The sequence below is a fragment of the Anneissia japonica genome, unplaced genomic scaffold (assembly GCF_011630105.1).
Source record: "Anneissia japonica isolate Jap-2015-1 unplaced genomic scaffold, ASM1163010v1 scaffold1299_len84399_cov266, whole genome shotgun sequence".
NCBI lineage: Eukaryota > Metazoa > Echinodermata > Crinoidea > Comatulida > Comatulidae > Anneissia > Anneissia japonica.
This window is the reverse complement of record NW_022701429.1, coordinates 67,708-83,040: the sequence shown is the minus strand read 5'-3', so window position 1 is coordinate 83,040 and position 15,333 is coordinate 67,708. Positions and strand designations below refer to the sequence as shown.

The 15,333-nt window shown below is 33.6% G+C and overlaps 1 protein-coding gene across 1 annotated transcript; it reads right to left on the bottom strand.

The window, feature by feature from the left end:
* Positions 1 to 180: 180 nt before the first annotated feature.
* On the bottom strand, positions 181 to 13,622 carry LOC117103545 (symplekin-like; the record flags this gene model as incomplete). Its single annotated transcript, XM_033244115.1, is given in 21 exon segments — positions 181 to 309; positions 1,904 to 2,139; positions 2,643 to 2,832; positions 3,137 to 3,237; positions 3,910 to 4,088; positions 4,646 to 4,827; positions 5,675 to 5,857; positions 6,230 to 6,311; positions 6,906 to 7,098; positions 7,322 to 7,405; positions 7,913 to 8,083; positions 8,420 to 8,432; positions 8,704 to 8,858; positions 9,232 to 9,329; positions 9,963 to 10,066; positions 10,369 to 10,480; positions 10,785 to 10,891; positions 11,080 to 11,212; positions 11,709 to 11,782; positions 12,707 to 12,829; positions 13,374 to 13,622. Coding segments are annotated over 21 exon segments (2,751 nt in total), but the record flags the coding sequence as incomplete, so codon positions are not given.
* Between the last annotated feature and the right edge of the window lie 1,711 nt (positions 13,623 to 15,333).

Below are 15,333 nucleotides of genomic sequence, written 5' to 3'. Positions count from 1 at the left end.
CGAGCAATGGATGGGTATAGAGCACATACAGAATGGTAGAGATGGATAACAGAGGTGGTATGAAGTGGTGAGAGGGGAATGGAGAAGTGCAGAGGGGGAATGAAGGTGTACAGATGCAAAAGAAAACAACAAACAGAGTAGTACAAAGGGGAACAGTTCCCTGTGTTTCAACATACTTACCTGGTGTGGTGTAAAAGATTTGACATGTTCTAGTAATGGCAGTCGAAGATCTGGACTGGTCTCAAACATAAGTGTCAGCTGGCTTGGTGGTAACTGAAGTAACACTTGGAATGATTGGGGTTTGGTGCGCTGCAACAAAGGTAAAACATTTGCTAAATTTATTATATTAAACTCATCAATAGAAATACTTGAAAAAAAAAACATTTTCTAAATTTGTTATAATATATGCATGACTAGAAATACTTGACAGGGACTTGAGTGGGATGCACAATTTGCATGATTAATTTTGTATCTGACAATTAAGTGAAAGGTGCCTTTCAAAAATCCACAAACATCTTTTATAAACTTTAACTTGGAAGGTTTTTCCCAACACTAAACCAACACTAACTAAATTTTTTTTATTATTTTTATTTAATAATATTCTCATTCAACTGTGGGAAACCTCCACTCAATAATGTATATTTGATTTTGAATTATGAAATGTGTAGGCTCCCGGCACCGTGACCTTTGACGATTAGTGCCTTCAAATTTTTCCAAAAACGTACTTCAATAATGACATATTGATTAATATTGTATATATTTTTGGTATATATTTCAGCTGCTCCGGGTTTCTTTCCAATTCTTCCTTTATTCTTTCCGTTATTTTATTCATAATTTCAACAGATTACTTACACATACAGTACATTTATTAAGTTTTTAATTATAATTGTTTATGGGTTAGTCATGGTATACTTGTTCTATAATTAACGTAATTCAATCTTTGTTCAATTTAAAGTCAGAGATATGTCCTGGTCTTGACCACCCTAGAGTTACTCTCAGGTAGGCTTATCTTCATATGACTTCTATGAATGGATGCCTTATTCGAAGCAAGAAATCAAGTTGCCTTTACTCAATATTGTTCATATTTTTATCAGCGGGAAATCCTACTATCAACAATAATGACAAGAGGCACATGGAAAACGAAGACAATCTTAGGATTTTGTCAGTCAGTCAAAAAAAATCAATATAATTGTCCTCTGTGCAAATATATCTATAGATATAGAACCATATTAGTAGCATTAACATTATCACAAAACATAATAATATGCAAAAAATAACATCACTAAATCCAAAATTTGTACTTTAGAAACAAGAGAGAGAAGACACTTACAGCAGAAACAAACAAAATGAACAAATAAAGAGCACATAATTTAGGAAAGACAATTAAGGAGATGATTACAAGCAACGTATTATGTAAGTGAACTATTCACCTAAAGAAGAAGCGTACTTTGTACACAAACACTTGTGTTAATAAAACTCTCAACTAGTTTTAAAGTGCTACTCATACTTGCTTACTGCTTATAGAATAGTATGGCCCACCACATTTATAAACTAAAATAACATTCTTAAAATAACAGTTACGTTGTATAATGCTTAACATTCTACTGGTTTTAATTACTGTAGCATCAACTTGTGGAATAAAAGTTTATCCCTAATTTGAGCTGTGAAACAAGGTAAAAGTAATATAGAGAATTTGGTATAAATAAAAAAGTAATAAAAAAGTGATATGCATAATGCTGGTGGGAAATTATAACAAGAGACGTGGGGAAAAGTGACAAGAAAAAGCTTAAAGTCACTCAAAGGCTGAATCATTAAATCAGGTAATGCAAGCTGAGCACTTAGCCAAACTACCAGTTTATGAAATCCAGTATACAGGCAAATATATTCCATTTTGAAGCTGTACCTCACAACACTTGATAAAGCCTTCCCAGACTTTAGGGTACCGCCACACTTGCTTCACTATTAACCGCTGCAAAATATTCATTGCGAAACCAATGAGACGGGGGTACATGCTCAGGGACTGGATCACTGTCCGCATCAAGAGGGTAGGGATCGGGGTCTGTTCCATCAGTTGCTGCATTACAACTGCCAACACCTCCTGGGTGTAGATATTCTTCTGACTGAAGCACAAACTTGTAGCTAATAATAGAGTACAAAAATGCAATTGGAAAATTATTTTCATAACCTTTATGATTGGTCAATCAATCAATCAATCAATCAATCAACAACCCAACAACCAATCAAATTTGTTATATCTATATCTATACAATCATCGTTTTATCAGTAGTTTCCCATTTATATATTCATTTAACTTGCAAAACAGCATAAAAAACTAAAAATACAGGCTTGTAAACATGCAATGCAGGTATAATTATAATACTAAATAGCAAAATGACAATTTTAGAAATACTAGCTATTAAAGCCTGTGTATATAATGAAAGCACATTGGAAAGGTCAAATTTCCAACATAAGATTGCTTGTGGCCCTCAGTGTTAAATAAAATATTTAGATTGGCTCTCATATGCAAGATCCTCTGCAGTGTGTACTGAATTTTTGTATTAATTATGTGAGACATTTCAAAGGCACAAACGAAGAACACTCCTATTAGCTGGACTCCTACACCAAATAAATAATCAATTTACCTTTAATAACAGACTTCATGTCACACTTTGACATGTCGAGGTTGTGCAAAGCTACAAGAAGTTCAGCAGGTGTGAGGGGGCTCTGACCAAGGCCCCCTTCCTGGTGACTCATAAGTAATCGGTGGAAGACTTCTTTAACTACGTTTGGATTCAGTTTTATAAGTTTAGGAAGAGCTGCCATTACTTCACTCTGGAACATAAGAAGTGCATAATTATGAAACAAAATTCTCAGTAAAAGATAACCTGTGTTTACAATAAACAGTTTCATTGTATCAAATGCAGAATACAACAGTAAGAATAGCCTATGTTCACCATTAACAAGTAGTCTATAATCATACTAAGAAAGCTCACTGCCTCAAATTACAATAAAAAACAACAATCTTGTTCTATGCACACACATTCCTACATAAGATCAGATTGTGTTAAATTTCAAATGATTGATCGATGACCTCAAATTACAGTTATATAATCATTATTGTGTAATATATACATACCTTCTCAAGGCCAATCAAGACGGGGATTAGGAAACGCACATCAGGTACGCGTTTCTGGTACAAATCACGCACTCTCCTGACAAGGTCCTGAGATGGCGGCACTGAAATTAAAAGCAATATTAGCATTTATATGTATCCTTTCAATCTCACACACCAGTGCAACAGTATACAGGTATGCACAATGCTTTTAAATGTACAGTACTGTATATAAACATTTACTTAGGTCAATAGTAGATAATCAGGAAGTACAATTCCCCACAGAGCTTGAAGTGGGCCTTCTTGGTTTATAGAAAAAGAGCAATGCAGACATATAAAAAATCTCACCAAAGTTAACAAAGAAAAACACAAATATACTATAATTAAATGAAAGAGTGATGGCAAAACAACAAAAATTGTTGGAAATAAAGATGATACTAGATTCAGACTTATTCAATGGCCATTAAATGCATTGTGAATTATAAAGGACAAAATAAAAGAAACAAAACTATAAAAAGAATTAACAAAACTGACTCTAAGTATATGGGTCTACTAAAAAAAACAAAAAACAAAAAAAAATTAAAGTACACCAAATGATTACACCAGAAGGCCTGGGACTGAAGGCATGAAAAAATAAGCAAGGTAGCCTAGGAAAGAAAATTATGGGACTACTTGAATAACTTTGTTTATAACTACTATTAGTAAACAGATGTGTACCGCATTTGCCATTTCAAACCTTCTAACAATATTTGTAAATACAGTAGTTTAAAACCAAGACTGATACTAGCCTTCCTTACCTTTATCAGTGAGTATATGTAGCATTCTGGTGATGAGAGTCTCAGCACCTTTGGGTGATGTTTCTAAGAGTGTTAAGAGCTCTGGTGATGACATGCCCATGCCACGTACAGGACTTTCAAGGTTACGTAAAACGACACGTTTGATTGTTGCTGATGCCGCCACATACACAGTAGCCAATCTGTAATTAAACTTGATTCTCTTACGATCAAACGTTATATAAATCTAACTACATTACATCAAGGTTATTTAATTAACAATGCAATGTGGTTAATGGACCCACAAAAATCTTTATGTGTATGGTACTGTTTTTAGATGTCTGAGCTGAAATATTTGTCAGGATTTAACCTAGAACTTTTAAGGTCTGGCCACACTATCAACTTTTTATGCGACAAATAAATATATGTCCATATTTAGGTGTACATGATATCATCATGCCGACATATGGGCACATCACACAAATTTGTCACTTTAATAAAGTGGACTTAATATTGGTCTATCATATAATGTCTGATAAAATATTATCTGTTGAAAGACATGAATGTGTGTATGTCTCAGGGTGTCATGTGACATGTAATTTTCATGTATTAAAAGCTGGCATCATACAATATGGTTACCTTACTTTAAATAATATAAACCTATTTAAACAATTAACTAAATTTACCAACTTAACCATGGTACATTACTACTCCAAATTAAAAAACACAGCAAAGAAAATATTGAAAAAGTTATGCTCACTCATGGATTAGCTTATGGTTAATAGGTAGAAGGGCCAGATATACATTGAGACATATTTTGGCAGTGTCTTCAGTCCATGTTTTACTTGCTTCAACTCGCTGCTCTGGTGACGATAAGGTGAGGACTAGGCTTGCTGGTGGCTTCTCACTTTTCAAGTGTCGCAGGCTTTTAGTTGCATAATTCTGATATAAAATAGAAGAATTTCCATATGTCCTTTACTAAAATATATACTATAGTAAGAAATCATTATAATTAGACAGAAATATATCTTAACAAAATTACAACAATCTTAATGATCACATTTAAGCTAGGCCTAACTGTTTTATTAAAAACAGAGTGGATACATTCACATACGCAATGCACATATTTTGTTGTTACTAAATTGACAACAACCGAAAGCCAGTGTTTGCATTGGGAATTGATGATTAGAGATTATTGTATGGAAAACATGTGTGCACAAATGAATGGATGAATGGATGCATGGATACATGAGAGTGATGAATGAATTCAAGGAGAAGGATGCATGCATGTAGGACTGCTTATTATGACTATTTCCTTGCATTTTTCAGCAATGACCTCAAACTGAGAATATATTCTTAAATACCACCTGACAGGCTCCATGAGCTGTATTTCATCTGGTGCTTCATCTATTTTTTGTACTTAATATGTGTATATTTGATATATGATTATGAAAAAAAGAAATAGGCAGTGAATGAGCTTAATATTGGTTAATCTAATGCTCTTACTGTGCGTATTTCATATATGGACCTTATTCTATGTATTTTGATTTCAATAAGGACATCACCTAACAAACTGGGTTTAGATAATGTGTCACCTACCTAACATATGGTTCAATTAATATGCAATTATAGTCTGGTTTTCAGTACACTATAAGAAAAAATGGCTACTAAGGCTTATATTTACTATAATGTACAAAATTACTTGATTATAAGTGACTTGTAAGTGACTTATAAATAAATATATACATCTAAGTATATATCTAAAAAATAAATATATATCATGCGATACTTCAATGTGCTGCCTCATGTCGGGCTTCTCATAGAACCTCTTGACATATTGTGTTGCCTGGGATCTAACTTCAATCTTTTCATTCCATGTGAGTTCCAGCATATTGTCCAGATACCGTTCCATGTTTGCAGGTCTCTTTAGTATAATATCACGTAGTGTTTGCAAACCAACAAAAAAATGAACCTGGCAGGAAAGAAAGTCAACCATTTTTAAAATCTGAAAGAATGAGCTAAGTAAGAAAGTGCAAGGCTAACTTATTAATGTAACATAAGCTTATGCCACAACTGTGGCTTTATGGGTGTGAAGAATTCAATAGAACTTAAAGATACACACAATGATTGTGGTGCTAAAATGCAATGCTAACTTAAGCTTACATAAGCTTCAATTCCAAAAATTAGAACATATTTTCCTTGCAAACTAACAGATACGTAAGTACAGTAGCCTCTGCAAATACCCCCTAAATCAATTGACTAATTGGTTCAAACTGCTTATTTGAATGATTTTTAAATGAACAATTGAATATACTGTATAGAAATATTTGAATGTATGCCTTACCTCATGTTCACAGAATCGTTTGATAATCTTCAAGGCATTTGGTGTGATAAGCGGTGACTCCAAGCCCAGTCGTGCAAACACACTATTTCATAGAGAAACACAAGTTTAGTAAATGCATAGCATTTATTACTTTTTATTACATTTCTTTTCAACTATGTCTGTCTCTCTCCACCCAGGAGTATAAATGAGTACTTGGTAGCTCATGAATAATGAGTAGAATAAAATTCCTTGGGTAACTGCACAACTAGGAACACTCCCAAAGAATATGAGATGGTTGCACATAAGATAGTATAATACATACTCCAAGTGTTGAAATGCACGCCATCATGTCGGGATTCAATATTTCGACATTAATTATGTGATCATCAGGAATGAAAAATTATACACAGTTGCAAGCTTACATGCACAAGGACCAAAAGTGTTTGACCAATCAAAACATTACCCCTAGTAGGTGACATAGCTATAAATAAACTAAAGATCAAAGCATTCTTACCCTACTGATCAAAGCTACCTACAAAAACAAAGCCCATTTTTAAGCAATGGTTGGACATTGTTAAGCAATGGTTGCACATTGTGTGCGACTGATTCTGCATGCAATGAGCAGAATAACACATACAATTTGGTATTATACACTATCCAAAAAAAAAAAAAAATAATCTTGATTTGTTAATCTTACCCATCTCTTTGATCATCTCGTACCAATAAACTCGCTAATATATTGCAAAGTAGTGAATCATATTGCTCAAGAGAGGGCATTTCATCCGCGAGAAGCAGCATATAGCCTCTGTACTTGGCATACTCCTGGTACAACCACGCAAATGCCAGGTCAATATGTACCCGAAGGTCAGACAATATGTAATCTTGCAAAACTGAAATGCACACAAGTTTATTATTTATTTACTTATTAATTTTACTATTTTTATTTATTAAGTATATAACACTGAAAATGTAACAAAAGTTAAAAACTGCTTGATTTCAGATAATATGCCTACCATACTAAAAAAGGCTATTATATTTACAGAGAGAAGTAGTGTGTTAGTGTGACAGTTGTAAACAGTGTAAATAATGCTACATACAAATTTAATACCTTACCATTAACTAGTTCTCCTCCAAATTGTGTTGTTAGAAGAACAATCATTTTATTCCTAGCTTGTGATGCTGGTCCTTTAAGATTTTCTGAAAAAAAAACCCCAAAATATTAATAATAGCAATATTACCAACAACAGTGGGACATCCTGGTGGTGAAGTCTACCATGTGAAAATCCCTAGCCTTTAGTAAGAGTGTCCTGCATGCTTCAATATGCACATGGGCCATATTGCATTTTGCACATGGGACCAACAGCCAAAACATTTCATCCAAAAAATGGTGCACTGTTGAAATCTATTTTTCAGTCCTCCAGTTGAAACACAAAGTTATCAGATGGACCTAAAGCAAAATTTATGTGAAGGTCTCGGCAGTTTGGCACGAACATTGGCTATCGCCAGTTGAGCCTATTGTGTCAAGCTGCTACCTACACCAGCAGCAATAATGATAATGATGCTACAAAATGATTGGTTCTTTGAATGATGCATTTAGGTAGGACATCCTCCAAATGGACCAAGATGTGTTCTGGGGACTGCTGTGTACTACCTTGTTAGTGGGACATTTTGAATAAATATGCCAATGCAAAATAAAACACTTACTCCCAGAATCCAGTATTCGTTGTAATGCCATCGTCATCATTCTTTCCTGCAGGCTGGCACTGATAGGCTTTGTCACTTCTGAGAGTTTAAATTGTCTGATTCGCTTCATTCCTTTTGGTACTGCAAATTGCGAGGGTTGTCGGAAGTTTTCACTTGAGCCACTAGATCCTCCTGAATTTTTAAAGCCATAAATATGTATTAATTTGATTAAACATAATATGTAGATCAAAGCAATAAATTTTAACTACAGTTGAACTTGCCTTAATTGAATCCAAAATGCCATTGAAAAATTGTTCCACTTCAATAAAATTTGACTTACAGATAGTTAATTAATGGAAAACACAACAATTTAGCATGTAAAATAAGATCGACTTAGAAATTATTTGACTTAGGCAAGTTTAACTGTATTTCTCAGATAAATTGATTTGATTAGAGGTGAAATATTTTGATAATACATAGCGAGGATTAGGCACACATTTTAAAAGAGTAACTTGTTGTTTGACATACCTAGTACTGTTATTTGAGAGACAGTGTATGGGGATTAGATCTATGACTACTGTATACCATAGGTCTTTGTGGTCTAATGGTATGACACTCTTCTTGATAGCAAGAGGTTCCAGGTTCATTTCCTACCAGAGACCTTATTTTGCATACAACTGAAAACGGAACTTTTCATTGAATGGCTATGCTTGATATGATTATGACATCATATGTTAGCATAGCATATCAACTTCAAACTTCCATATCAATTGTTTGAAAAAATTCTCATGGCGGGAAAATCTATGACGTACCTCATGATCACTTGCACCGAGATCTTGTAAGAGTGTTATAATGCGAGGATGAAAAGTCTCTGAAGATGGATGCCGTAGTATAGAAAATAGGTGAAGTTTTAGATTCTTGCGTACACTGCTGACCTGAGACTTGGCTAACGTTGGGGGCAGGTTTGCTGTAAAATTAAATTTTGTCAAGTTACAATATAAGTAGTTTCTTTGATTGACAGTTCTCTGCAGAATGTTCTTAGTTTTTACAGTCATTATTTGTTTCTATTATTAAAGCAATATCTATGCTTTGTATATGTACTGGGGACCGTTTGTTAAATAAATTTTAAATGGATTTAGATAGGGGATCATCCTTTGGATAGGGGATCATCCTTTCTTAACCTTCTCCATAGTATACTGAATTAGTCTTGTTTCTGTTTCTTAGTTCTTGAATTATAAATGAAGATGTATTGTATTTTGGAGTCAAATCAATTAACAACACATAATACATTACTATTATCTATGACAGAACAAATAATCATTATGTTAAATAAATCTTACCATGTAGAGCTTCTAAACTTTCTGTAACATTTTTCATAAACATAGGTCTTTGCTTACAGATGGAGGTCACTGTCCCCATACACGCTATCAGATTCACACTACAATATAAAAAAACAATATTTAAGCTAGGGAACCTTTTAGAAAAGAGGAAGGAGGAGTCCCTTTTCTAATGGCCGCTAGTTTTATCAGAACAATAACGCCATTTGGAATCTGATATGCTAAACATTACAAATGACGAACGTCATAAGCTCTGCAGGAAACACATAAGTTTTAAAGTCAGGTTACGGAGGGGGAAAAAATTTTGATATGTTGTAGAACAGATTTTTCTAAGACAAAAAAAAGTTGTTTGACGAAAAACTGGGTAACGGTGAATGAGATACAGATTTTTGAATATTTAAAAACTGTGGTAAAAGGGGCGGTTAAATGTTACACCTTTTTCCCCCAGTTTTTAAATATTCAAAAATCTGTATCTCATTCACTGTTCCCCAGTTCTTGATCAAACAACTTTTTTCTGTCTTAGAAAATTCAGATTAACAACATATCAAAAAATTTTCTTCCTCCGGAGTCTGACTTTAAACCAAACTTGTTGCTTGCTGAACTTGCTGAATAATAATGATGTTGAGAAAAAGGAACAAAACATGCTTGGGATGGACTTAGTTGATTCAACATTACCTAGTGAAACTTGGTGAAACAAGTCAAGCTTGGATTAGATATGGTTGATTGAACATTACCTTGTAATACTTGGCGTAGCCATCAGTTTCAGTAGCAGGTCCATGCCGTTCAGTCCATCAGCCTTTATATAACGGTGCTTCAAAATTTGGTGGTCTTCAGGAATCTGATTAATGAAACCACAGAAATTTGTTACGGTGGGTGATCAAATAAACCTGTTTACTATAATTAATACACAAGACTAGCTGACTGCAAAGACTATAATCAGGCTATTGAGATAACAAGATGACTGACTTCATGATAATACTACACTTGGAATTCTAGGTGTCAAAGGAATTAGTCCGTTTGGCACACAGTTAGAATATACTTGGCCATGAAGGGCAAACAACTTGTTGGAAGTAGAAGACTATCCAAAAAAGGAAGGATTTATCTGGTAAAACATAACTGACAAGGTTAGAGGGTAACTACCTGGTCAAGGGATATCTCATTTTCCATTCTTTTTGGAACATCTGAATCTGCAGTTCTTGGAGATGATGTAACAATCAACATCTCCATGAATTTAATGGCATGTGTACGAACACTAACAAAAAAAAGACAAAGGATTAGAAAATATTCAGATAAATACATGCCACAACATAAACACCCTAAATATTAAGTACTATATCACAATAATATTGAAGTTTGTATTATCAGTTGAGCCATAATGCATATGAGCATTTTTGTTATAATGACCAATGAGACAAATACATGTGGGAAACTTAAGCTCATTGATTAGGGGTATCTCAGCACCAACCACTCATCTTGTTAGACATGGAATGACATATTGTTGGGTTGAAGTCCATTACAGAAAAACTAAATCAAGAAACAAACTAGATTAAACATACCCATCATTTTCTGAATCTAACATTGCCTTTATCTTGGACTTCATATCTTTAAAATTCTGCCACATGGCTTCCTTCTCCTCTTGTATGGTTTTTGATTTTAAAATCCACTAAAATAATTAAAAATAATAATAATAATAATCACAATTTTTTAATGAATTGTAATAGATCTATTCAATATTATTACATGTAAAAAAGTTACAATATTTCTTTTGTTTTCTGTTCACTTCTGTCATATATTTAAAAAAAAAAAATATTCTGACTTAATTCTAATATAAATGCAAGGCAAGTTGTTCACCTTCATTGCCACTCGGTAGAGTTGCGCATTGCACAATATAACCCTCTTGAGGACTGCTACATTCTGAGCCGGATCACTTAAAATCATGTTTAAGTGCATTACAACAGTAACAAGTAATTCATTGTCCTTTTTACTGAGGAAACAAATAAGAAAAAATAACAAGAATTGTTATACAATAAGATGTTTAATTATAATTTTAAAAAATATTAATAGTAGGTTAATTGTAAAGCTACATTTTAAAATTGTACTGTGCAAGCTACTGTAGTTTTAAACATAATTACATCATTCCTATCACTAGACCTGATGAAGCCAGCATAGACTGCTGGCGAAAGCTTGTGTAATAAATAATTGAAGTTAGTCTATAATTTATAAAGTGCTACCAGTGTTTCATAAGTTTACCAGACTATTACATGTTCCATTTACTTTTATATGTATAATTCCTATTAAATCTCCAGACACAAACATCTTTGGAATAACATTTTACATGTTACTAAATTTGAAAAAGATAATTTTGTGTAGCATACCATAATTATTTTTTAGAGCTACCTAATTTATAAAAAATTGTGTGAATACATTTAGTATTAGAAAAATGACCAAAATGTGTACACATAATATCGAATGTTACTTACCAGGCTTCCTCTATGAAGCCAACTACAAATTTCCTAACATCTGCAGATTTGTCATTCTGAAACTGAAGAACCTCCTGTAGAGGAAAAAAGTCATGTGTAGGACACAATTCACTGGTAAGTATAATTTTGAAAGAGAAAATGTGGTAGGTTAAAGCACAGTGGTGTATCCACTTTTTTTTAAAAAGAAAGGGGGGGGGGAGAGTGGTACTGAATAGAAACATTATTCTGTTATTACATCACTGAACTTTACTCAAGATGCAAAACTAGTTTCGGAGTATATCATTGGCTTTGACAATACTATACTAAAGTAACTTATTTTAACCAAAAGGTCCACTGATTAATCTCAAATAAGCAAGTATATTACATACTCCAAGTATTGAAATACACATGATGGCTTGTATTTCAATACTTGGGAGTATTTATTATACTTTCGTAACTTATTTTACTATTTACTTCCATTAATGTACTTTTCACATTTGAACAAAAAGGGGTACTCTCCTCAGGCATTATGAGCAAGGTTGTGCCCCTGATTGTACAGAATCTTTGAGAATTAAATCAACTGATGAATAATTTATAATGTAAAATAATTTGTGATTACATTAACAGGAGGCACTACACGCTATATTTGTATGTCGAATAAAAAGAACAAACTAGTTCACACATTTCTAACCAGACTACTAGGCAACCAAGGGAGGAAGATTTTTAAGCCTAGGATATTTTACTAGCATAAATTGATTCATGCAGAACAGGTCCCAAAACAGAGTGAATTATAAAATACTTTGCACCACTGTACAAGGATATGACATGCACATGGCAGCCCCAAGAAGGTACCCAGCAATTGCAGTTGCCAATAAGCAGCCCCAAACTTAAAACAAACTTAATCTATAGAAGAATAAAATACAAGTGATTTTTATTGAGCCCTATCTACCTCTCCTGTGAAGCCCCATGATGAAAATTCACAAGCTTCAAAGTGCTAAGATGCGAAGTACAGTACTTACATCAAGAAAATTGTCAAGTAAATTAGGATCCTTATTGACAATTAACTCCTGCACTTGCTTCAAATTGTTTATCTTTTGCGAGTCTTTGGTCAAAAGCTGAGTTTCATTGATCAATTCAACAACCTTTGAAACAAAATAAAAAATTAAAAACCAAGTTTTAATCAATCATTATTCTTTTATAAATATTTATAAAATACTTTTTTGTTGTTTCTTGTTTTTGTGCATTTTAATGTAGGCATATGTACGGTCGAACAAATAAATGACATAAAGAACCATTATTATTGTATGATGCCATAAAACCATACGAAACCAGGCATCCTACTCATTCCTTCCTTAGGCCTAGGCCCCTCTCCCTTTCTACTACCTACGCTGTAAGGGCCTATGCCTAGCCTAGCCTTGGCAATTTTTGGTAGGAATGAAGCTTAGTCAGGGCTTACTAGCTAGGGCCTAGGCCTAGCCTAGTCAGGGCGTTTTTAAATTGTTTGTGTGGCATGAATATATTAAAAAACAAAATTATGATTATTATTATTAATTTGGCTATGCTTATAATTAGATTTTAAATACAATAGTGTTTTCTATTGTTCTATGTATAGTGTTTAGTGCGCCACTTAATGTCAAGTGAATGTATGATCAAACAACATCCATCGACCATGCGGCCATAACCGACCTTGTCTGCGGTACTAATCTGTTTAGCGTTAGCTTGGCTTGTATCAGAATCTTCTTCAGCAAAAAATTGGGATGCTATAGAACGACGGTTGTTCGTAGACATTGTGAAACCTCCAAAATACTTTATTAAAAATCAAATCTTTTTCAGGATCCTACAAACTATCGAATATTCATTATTTCAACCAATCAATTTCCAATAAAAATTTATATAAATTACAAAAAATTGCAAGTTCTTCTAGCTGACATGCTAATAGCGCCCTCATAGATAAATTCGGTAAGTAGACTCGGCATCGATCATCAGCGCGCAACGAACTGATTATGCCATTATACTGTCCAGTACATGTTTATTTCCGACTGGTATGAGTCTAGATACAGCACAGCGTAACACCAACACTATAATAATTCCATACTTATATAGCGCATTCCGCAAAAATCTCAATGCGCTTTACAAAAAGAAAACAAGCAGTAATTTTTACAGGTGGGTCTTGGCATGACACTCACTAGATAACAGCGAGAGACGTTGAAGGTTCGAGTTCCATCAGACACTTTTTTCACACGACTGAAATAAAGGAACTTTTCGTTATTGTGATTATTACAAAATGTTTCTGAGCACTAGTATTGTTTATCTATTTGTTATATTGTGTTTATTACGTCAAACAGCAGACTTGATTTTTATATTAGGCCTATATGTTATAAACATTTCAATAGCAGAGACCCAGACCCGGTGGGGGTTAGGGTAGCACAAGTTAAATCTATCGATAGATGGCTTAGCCCGGTTTGTTCTGGCATACAAGAATATAATAAGATTTAATAAATCACGGTCGACCAGTCATACAAGTATTTTAACCTATTTTTTAACGTAAGTTTTCAGGGGCGGATTTTCATGGCCCGGCTCCACTTTGGGAAAGTCAAAAAAAAAAAAAAGAAACAAATTTCAAAAAGAAAAAAAAGAAAAAAAAAAATGATCGCCCAAAACGCCTCATAGGTTATTTTCGGGCGTCTAGAGTAGAAAACAAAAATTTCGCGGACCCCCTGGGAGGTGTTATCTCGATCGGCCCCACTTTCGCACCCCCACCTAAGTACGGCTTGAAATAAATAGTACCGGTAACAAATAATAATAAATCAACATAGCCGTTAACACTGTCAAATTATATATGAATAATCAAAGAAAGGAAAATACGACGATTTTTTAGCACTATCGCACGTGACTAAACTACCAGAGATAGATACACCATGATACACCATCTGCATTCAGCTTGATGAATCTCGAACTAGAAGCCTACTTGTATATAAGTGATTTAAACGCATTTATGTGAAAAACCAAGAAACAGCAAGCACAAATGCAATAATATAAATTGAAAAGTAACCACAAGAATTTATTTTCATTTTATTTATTTAATAAAAACTTCTCACATAGGCCTATATAAATACAAAATGTAGGAGACAAGCCAACAAGTGATTAAAACCGCTACCAGGGCTCGCTCCTTCCAATAAAAATACAAAACTAGAAATATAGATATAAAAACTGACAGTACAAACACCAAAACAATAAAATTTGAAAAAAAAAAACAAAAAAAAAAAAAAAAAAACAAAAAAAAAAAACAAATGGAAAACATCAGGTAGTATGCTAAAGTAAAAACTACACAAAAATAAAGGAACCACAAGAAAAATCGAGAAATCTGACAAGGGAAAAAAATCACAGCCTCCACCGGGATTCGAACGACATGGCTAATTATATGCCAAAGGTAAATTGAATCCGTGGTCTAATGGTTATGACGTTCGCTTTGACATATGGGAATTAAAAAGAAAGGGCTATGAGTACTCTCTGAAATTTATCTTGATTTTACCATAATCATGCCGGCTTATATTTCGTGCAAACTAACATTTATAAAGATAATGATTTATTATCTACTAATTAGCTTTTGACATATTCAAACCATAAACAACAAAAAACTTACAAC